At 35.5% G+C, this 8949-nt stretch overlaps 1 protein-coding gene across 1 annotated transcript in view; it reads right to left on the reverse strand.

Moving 5' to 3' along the window:
• The window catches only part of LOC137623499 (myb-related protein B-like), a 15630-nt gene extending 7277 nt beyond the window's left edge, over positions 1–8353 (reverse strand). Inside the window, 14 exon segments of the mRNA XM_068354330.1 lie at positions 560–685; positions 908–1087; positions 1319–1432; positions 1559–1909; positions 3518–3811; positions 4119–4233; positions 4406–4599; positions 4785–4937; positions 4939–5094; positions 5382–5491; positions 5494–5607; positions 5812–5996; positions 6203–6435; positions 8207–8353. Of these exon segments, the coding sequence (XP_068210431.1) occupies positions 560–685; positions 908–1087; positions 1319–1432; positions 1559–1909; positions 3518–3811; positions 4119–4233; positions 4406–4599; positions 4785–4937; positions 4939–5094; positions 5382–5491; positions 5494–5607; positions 5812–5996; positions 6203–6435; positions 8207–8353 (2472 nt within the window).
• Positions 8354–8949: the final 596 nt, after the last annotated feature.

Raw genomic sequence — 8949 nt, forward strand, 5'->3', positions numbered from 1 at the left:
GAGGCTTGCCATTCTTTTTATGCAAAAATTATGTATCTATACAAAACCATTTACTCTAGTGCGTTGTATTCAGACCAAATCATTCGATATGGAAATTGAGAATTTGGTTGAAATGGATGATTTCAGTCAAAGATACCTAAGAACACTAGAATTCCTTTTGTCACTTCTTTTTAATATTACAATCCTCACTACACTGAAATTATCTACATGATGGCTACTCACAGACAACAACTCATCAAACTGTGAATGGTAAAACATATAACCTGTAAATCATGCCATCTACGCCAATTCACTAAACTATTTCATGATCAACTAAATTAAGGCAAAGTACAATACTTGCGTTCAAGTCCTTAATAATGGGAATAACAATATCAAGCCAGCAAAACCCTTATTATCCAATAACCTTCAAAATTACACAGTCCTTTATCAGAAAAGGAAAGCCTGGATATATTTATCAAAAAACTACTACAGCCATCTACCTCTACTGTTTATCTCTACCATACTACAAGAATGTTGATACTAAAAGATAAAATGCAAAATAACACCATTATTCATTTACCTTTTTAGTTGACTTCTCTGAGAGTAGTGATGAAGAATTTAACAGATGATTTTCTTCAGGTAACGTGTCACGAATTATGGAAGGAGGTGAGAATAAAACTGAAGAGTCGCCAATCAAACTTTTGCTCTGTAAGTTAAGTAAATAAAATTCTGTAGTGTATATGTAAACTAGGTCATTAACGTGATTCTGACAACGTTCATATTTTAATATAAGCTATATAAATTATAGAAAGGCTTATTTCCCAGACATATGAAAAGTTTTTATGTCTTTTGTACTCTTCAACAACAAAACCAATACTATAATTGTCTAAATTTCAAATCTTAAAAATCAAAATGATATTTAACTCACTGGTGTCTCAGGCATCAGTGTTAATGGCTCTGTACAAAACCCAGGCACCTGGATATCTCCTGGGGTGGACCACGTATTGACCAGAGCCTTTCGTGCCTTCTTACTGGGAGAATTTTCCTTGCCAGAGGGAGGTGGTGCTTTGCGTTTAACAGTGCCATACCCACTGTCATAAATAGTTGACTGTAAGAAAAAAAAAGTGATTAAAAATATTTTCTTAATTATAAATATCAATAGATTTGAAAATTTGGATACTTCATGTCGCTAAATCAATACAGGGTCATAAGGTTTCCTAATTCTGTGCATTCAGATTGCCAAAAAAAATTTACAAATTAGAAATAAATACACTAAGATTTTCTAAACCAGGATATTCAAGATATAGAATAAAAAAAATTATACAAACAAGCACCATACCTGGTTTCTGGCATTCTGACTATTGACAGAAGGAGTTTCAAACTTGCTTTGGTCTCTTTCTGTATCCTTACGAATTATTTCTGTTATGTCCTCTAAATGTGTAGGCGTTTGAGGCTGCAAAGAAAGATCAAAGATAAAAGATGGAAAGCAATTTGCTTTTTTGTCTTCGTCATATAATGCTCATTACAACTATAAAAAAACATTTACATTTATTACAATTATCAAAACACAAAGCCTTACCAGGTGCTTGAGTGGTCCACTCTTCTTCTCTATTTCACGAAGAGCATTCTTCAATGGAGTGGGGGTCTTTGGGGTAGGCTGAATCAATGCCCTTCGAGATTTAGGAGTGCGAGGTTGACCACTAGAGTCGCTTGGTGTGGAAGTGTGATGGGTTTGGGGCTGAGAAACTGAAAAGGACTGGACGGGTGTTGATTGTGATGCTGGTATGGATCCTAATACAGGTGTAGATGTCAAATTATTATTGTCTTCAAATGACAAATTTGGACTGTTCAGAAACTGTGACGGACTAAACGCTACCATCTTGACTGGTGTCATCTTCTGAGGGGTTGTGAGCAGACTCTCATTTGGATCCTGTTGAACAGAACACTGATGAAATTTTGGGAAAAACTAAAGAATTATAATGCAACATTTACCTTCTAACAATAATAGTTATTCAAAAGTTGTAATCAAATGCCCCATTTTGACAATGGCATTGAGCTTCTATTACACCTACTTATACTTAGGCATATTGTAAATAGTAAAATCACGGTATATCCTTTACTATACCTGCATCAAAGTTGTAAACATTATCCATAATGCATTAATATACAATAGTAATCAAAAGCCACCAAATTATTCAAATTTCAGATATATTTGGAAAATAGGTGTATTCTCCATCTCCCAATTTACATAAGACTTTGTCAAAAGTTAACCTGTCACCTTGCAATGGCCCCAATTTTTACACCAGAGCTATATCCATCCTATAAATATCCCCTGAATACATTATCAATGACACTAAGTTTAGTAGTAACTTGCATCTACAAATATTTTTTTATGTTTAAATAATTTTCAGCTTAAGAAAAATATTCCAAGGTTCATTTAATAGTGCCAATCTAATCAATTACAGTGAACCCTCGCTACTTCGCGGTTCGACCATCGCGGATTCACCACTTCGCGGATTTTTTCCATAACCCATATATATACAGTAATATATATATATATATATATGTATGCATGTATTTATGTATATATGTAGGTATGTATATGTGTATACATATAAAATATATATATATACACACACACACACACACACACATATATATATATATATATATATATATATATATATATATATATATATATATATATATATATATATATATATATATATATATATATATATATATATATCTAAAGTAGGAAGATGTGATGTAGTTCTAAGGGAAAAGTATGGGAAATATGTCTGGGTAATAAGCAAAGCTCTACCTCCAGTTTGTTTCTACATTATGATCAGAGATAAATGTAAACAAAACATTGGTTGCCATTTCTTATCGTGCTTTTTAGCATGTTTAGGAAATGCATGATATAAAATCACCTTTAATATTTGTGCCTGTTTTAGTTTAGGGTACTGTAGTACATGCATTAAGTGTTCTGTACATTAAAGGGTAGTTTGTTACCAGTACTACGTACAAGGGAAGGTTTTAAAAGTCTGAATATACATGTTGAATAAATAGGTAAATATGGTGTCACTACATCGCGGATTTTCACCTATCGCGGCCGCAACTGGAACCTATCTACCGCGATAAACGAGGGTTCACTGTAGTACAGAAAGTATTAGATGTAAATTAACACAATTTACTAGACTGTAGCAATTGTATGTAATATCATATCCAGTTTTCTATTTTCCTTTTCCTAAATACAAAGTAATAGTCTAGAGATTTGATGCAGTAATTTAGTTAACCTTCTAATAACAACCTTTAAATACATGTTTACTTTGTCAATGTCTTACAAAATAGATATTTTTTCCCAAAAACTTGCACTTCCCAATCATTTATCGATAGCTTAATAACCAACCTTCTATGTTTTAAGTATGTTATTCCACAAAATATTAAATTACCCTAAAAGAAGAAATTTAATATAAAGTTTTGAGCAAAACCTATCTAACAAGATTTTTAAACTGTGGAGAAAATCTTGACGTACCACTATGGTCACATGTCTCTTAGTGGGGGATCCTTGCTTTCGCCTGCCTCGCCTCAGGATGGGTGGTGTTGAAAGACGTGATGAATTAAGAGATGAGAAGGAGACATTGTGAACACTACTTGTGCTCTGGTTGAGTGTAGCTGGAGCTGATACAACCGTTGTTGTGGCTGTAGTGCTAATCAAACTCACACTTGTCAGACTGGGTAACACTGTAGTTGTTTCAGAAGAGGGAGGACTGCTTTCCACTTTGATAGAAGCTGGACTCAGCATTTCCGAAATCAATTCTTGTTTAATCTGAAGGACAAGAGTAGTATAATCTCATTTCAGTAACAGTTCACAATACAGTAGAATGTGACTTCTAAGATTTGAAAACCGTGCATAACTTAGCCCGTCTAGCATCATGAGAACTTTGGCCCAAATATGGCACCAGAACTGAAATACAGTACTGTACTACAGCTCTTCTAAAAATAAAAGGCTGCTCTAAATTAAAAAAAAAAATTATTGCCAATTATGCAACACACCTCAATTTTAGAAGATATATATGGCATTGTGAATAATCTTGACTTAATTAGAATTTAAATATCAAAGGACAACACATTACCTTGACAGGACTGCATGTCAGCAACTCAAAAGCACCCATGTCCAATCCAGCTTTAAATGCTTCCAACCCACGGTCAGGCCGCAAAGGAGACAAAGAACCAAGTTCATCAAAATATCTGAAACAAATATTGAAAAAAGCTTTTAGCATATAAATTTTTTTATGCATAAATATTATTCAGAATAGTTGCAATACAAAAACTTTTAAAGCACATCATCATAAAAAGCAAATACAGGTAGCATCATGCAATAGGTTAAATCATAAAACACAACATTTGAGTTTGAACTTACTTAAGAGGTGATATTATACCCAGATCATGGTATATGCTAGTCTTATCAGGAGACAAAAGGAAACCCTGGTTCAGAGGAGGGCTCAGAGATGTAGATGATGAAACAGATAATGGAGGCTGCGATTGGAATTGATTGTACTGGCTCAGGGGAGGTGTAGGACCTCCCGGTGGAGGAGTTGGTGTTGTAGTGCTCACCTAATAAGAGGAAAACAAGGATATAAAATATTTGGATAAAAACCAAACTGCAAAACAGTAGTATCGACATGCATGAGGAACCACAAATACGGTAAAATAAAAAAATAACTAGTTACCTTACTGGAAATCTACCTTAATTACTACGACTTTCTACCATCTTTTGAGACCTTTTCAATTTAACTTACCACCACATTATCTATAGGTGACCTGTTCCTCTCCACGATGTTTCCTGACACGGGGGTTTGACGATGTTGCAGAGATTCACCACCACCACCTTCTTCACACTTTATAAAGCCGTCAAGACCCAGTATGCTCTGAGGAGACTGGGGTCTTATGGGCCCTTTGTTTACTCACCTGAGCAGGTATTGGTGTACCCACAGACTCCATGATGGTGCCTGGTACTGGTGAAGGCGTGGCTTGATGGGGAGTGGAGGTTGCAGGGGGCAAAATTGTACCATAACTTCCATTATATGGGCTATTCTGTTCCCAATAGTTCTGTAATAAAACAAGTTTTTAATTTAGCAGAATACACCTTGACATTTTTCTGTAAGGTTAGACTGTATGTAACTTTTTGTATCGACATTTTAACACAATTTTTTTCTAACTTCTGATGAAATTCTGAAGTTTATTTACAACTTGAAGTTCTAAACTAATGACAAAAGTGTATAGCCTTAAAGGAACTTCATATCATTCAAATTAAAGCTAAAGAAATGATGGATATAAGACAAAGTAATAAATGCCAAAGATGAAACAACAGGAAAAATTCTTGATCATGAACTGACCTGAGAATAAGCCTCCTGGCCATATGGAGAAGTGTTGTTTACAGGAATAGGGGTATGCATTGCAGGTGGAATATCATAATGTGGAGTGTGTCCATGGAATTTTAGCTCTGATGCTGTGGAGGACCTCCTCCATTAAAGACACCAGAGGAAGGATACATGTGGGATGCAGCTCCTGTCGGACCTTGAGGAGAAATGTGGCTATGGCCTATGGGGGGGCCCATAACGTCTGGGAAATTAAAAACCATAATAAATCACCATTCATAAGTATCTAACTGTATTCCATAATGTTTCTGTTAAATGTATTTAGATAACTTAAAACTTTCATATACAGTAGTATTCTAAAGAAAAAATTCCAAAAAAATTTATATTCTATATATGTGTATGAAAATATTAATGAAGTTCTTAAGGGCAAAACCAAACACACATTTACCTGATCTATGATGAAACTCATGCGAGTATTGTGGGGGTGGAGGAACAGGAGAAGCTATAATTGGAGGAGTCTGGCCAGAACTATGCCTTCCGCCACGCTGCTTTTTTCGACCAGATGCAGTCATTTCTGCCTCATACTTGCGACGCATTGTGGAATTCCAATGGTTTTTAATGGCGTTGTCAGTTCTAAAACAACAAAGAATAAAAGAGATTACTTCTTTTTGTGGAAGAACGGGCACAGAAGTTCTTACTTTTAAATAACTATTTTACAAATGAAGACAAATCTAATGGAGAAAAAAAAAGCATTCAAATATCTTCAATTACAACCTACTCAAAACAAGAAGTTTTTATGATCAATACAGTAAAAGCAAACAATGGTTCAAGAATCATACCTTCCAGGATAAGCTTTGCAATTTTTTGCCCACTGGTTACCCCACTGCTTGTGAGCCTCGTAAATGATACGGTCCTCCTCGTCAGTCCAGGCACATTTTTTAATAGCCGGGTTAAGATGGTTGTGCCATCGTTCACGACACTGTTTGCCTATCCGGCCCTTCAGATGTTTGGCGATTAACGTCCACCTTTTCGGACCATACTTCTTAACCAGCTCAATCACCTTTTCATCTTCCTACATAGCCAATGTAGAAGAAAGTGTATATTAATGTCATCTGGCCATCATTAAAAGAAATCAATGTAACAGATTACATTCTACTCTTAAGTTATGAGACAAAGAGCTCCTTGTAGATTTAAAACTGGAAAAAAAGGAAAAATTATAATGCATCTTTACCCAAGCTCTTCATTAGGGAGACTAAAACAAAAATCAGTTGAAAACAACATGAAAAACTTATTTATGGATCTAGATATTAATCTCTGGCACTGTCATTCAATTATTTCATTATGCATGTTGCATAAGTTTTTTTTTTTTTTTATAATTCTGACCATTCTTTACATTCAGATCTTCCCTGACGGTTCCATCCTCTTCGTAATACTAGACCTGCAGTTAATTCTAATAGTCAGGCCTTTTCCATCATGAGGCTCAATAATACACATTATTCTAGAAGTTTTATTCCAGCTGTTACCAATTTGTGGAATTATCTTCCTGATTAAGTAGTTGAATCAGTAGAAATTCAAAAGTTCAAACTTGCCGCAAATATTTTTATGTTGAATAGTCTGACACAAATCTCCTTTTATAGTTTATATATGAGATATCTGTTTTAATGTTATTTTTTTTTCGATTATTTCATTTCAATTGTTCATTACTTCTTACATTGTTTATTTATTTCCTTTCCTAAATGGATATTTTCCCTGATGGAGCTCTTGGGCATATAGCATCTTACTTTTCCAACTAGGGTTGTAGCTTAGGTAGTAGTAAAAGTAGTAGTAATAAAAATAATAAACTAAATAATAATAATTCTAAGTACTGTATGTATTGTCAGAGGGATTGAACCAAAAACCTAGCAGAGAATGGTTCAAACAAACGAGTGGGAGGAAGCTGTAATACCAGACAACCGAAAATAAATCTTTTCCTGAGATAAAGTATTTCAAGTTGGATCAACTGGGTGAGAAGACTTTTCCCTGTTTCTGAGATTGGCAGAAGTACAATTATTTTTAAAAGATCCCCAAGATAAACCATTCTTGTGCTTCAATCATGTCATTTGCTAAATTTCCCTGGAATCTAAGAGGAAAAATCCAGGTAACTAAAAAAATCAATATAGCCGTGCAAAGGACACTTCCATATCCGTTTTTATTTATTATGCAGTAAAGAGAGAGAGAGAGAGAGAGAGAGAGAGAGAGAGAGAGAGAGAGAGAGAGAGAGAGAGCGAGAGAGAGCGAGAGAGAGAGAGAGAGAGAGAGAGAGAGAGAGAGAGAGAGAGAGAGAGAGAGAGAGAGCCAAGCTACAAACTTGAGCTCATACAAAGTATGATTGCAAAATTAGATTCTATGTAACGATGGAAGAATCCTGTTAGGAGTCTCTGCCCTCGTCCTTGGCACTCCCACACTAATTATCGTCGCCCACCTGAGACAAGAGATCTCCACATTTCCTATACTCAAGGTCTTCCTCGACAGAGGGCGTAGTTTTATAGGGTAGCCCGAATCCCTGGGTTGGCAATCCAAGATGTATCATTTGATAATGAAATCTTAAAAACATGGCATTGCAAAGCAAAAACCCACACCGAAAAGGAGTACAAGCAATATGAAATCAAGTCTTAGACAGGCAAAATAGGGTTCCAACAAACAAACCCCCCCCCCCCCCCCTTCAACACAAAAGCCTTCCCGCTCTTCCCTCCAAACTGAACAGGATGGGATATTTGAGGTGGGTGGTCCAATACCTTCATACTGCCTATGAGAAAAATATGTCAGCCTAATGCCTAGCTATTTGATTGGCCCAAAATTCTTACGTTGTGGTTCCATGTTCCATTAATGCTCATGACCACCTCGTTAATATAAAACTCTTTTTTCCCATCCGTATGGGACCTTGCTTTATCATGTGAAATATGGAACCGAATAGAGCAAAGCAAATTTAATTTTGAATTCAAAGTTTGCATTTTTCATAATGAACATCCAATAGTGTTACTCGTCTACCATTGAATTTCAGTGGTACAAGAATGCATGTACATTTCTACACAAAACCCCCAGCATAGGCCTACTCTGACCCGTGGGTGGTACTCATAATAGGGTCTAGCGTGACCTTGCTACCATTCATTAGTTTTCCGTCAGTCTAAGTCACCATTTTGGACTGAGGCCATCTTAAAATAAATTATAAACCACACAATATGAAAAAACTTGAAAAGAACATTTTCGCCTCAACTAAAAATACATTCAAGCAAAATCTTCATGAATCACATTTGGTCTATTGATTAAAAAAACAACGCCAAAGGGAATTTTAATCACAAAATTTACAATTCAATGAACCCTATAGATATGATCAGATAGCTTTGGATTAATAAAACGATATGAACAACAGTTCGCTAGATGTAAAAAAGAGAAGACTACGCCCTTCTATGTAGGCGACTAAGGATGTAGGCGGATAATTGTTAACTATAGCATATGCGTTAGTCATAGCATGTATATTTGGCTATGTTCGTTAATATGAGAGAGAGAGAGAGAGAGAGAGAGAGAGAGAGAGAGAGAGAGAGAGAGA

The sequence above is a fragment of the Palaemon carinicauda genome, chromosome 30 (assembly GCF_036898095.1).
Source record: "Palaemon carinicauda isolate YSFRI2023 chromosome 30, ASM3689809v2, whole genome shotgun sequence".
Lineage (NCBI taxonomy): Eukaryota > Metazoa > Arthropoda > Malacostraca > Decapoda > Palaemonidae > Palaemon > Palaemon carinicauda.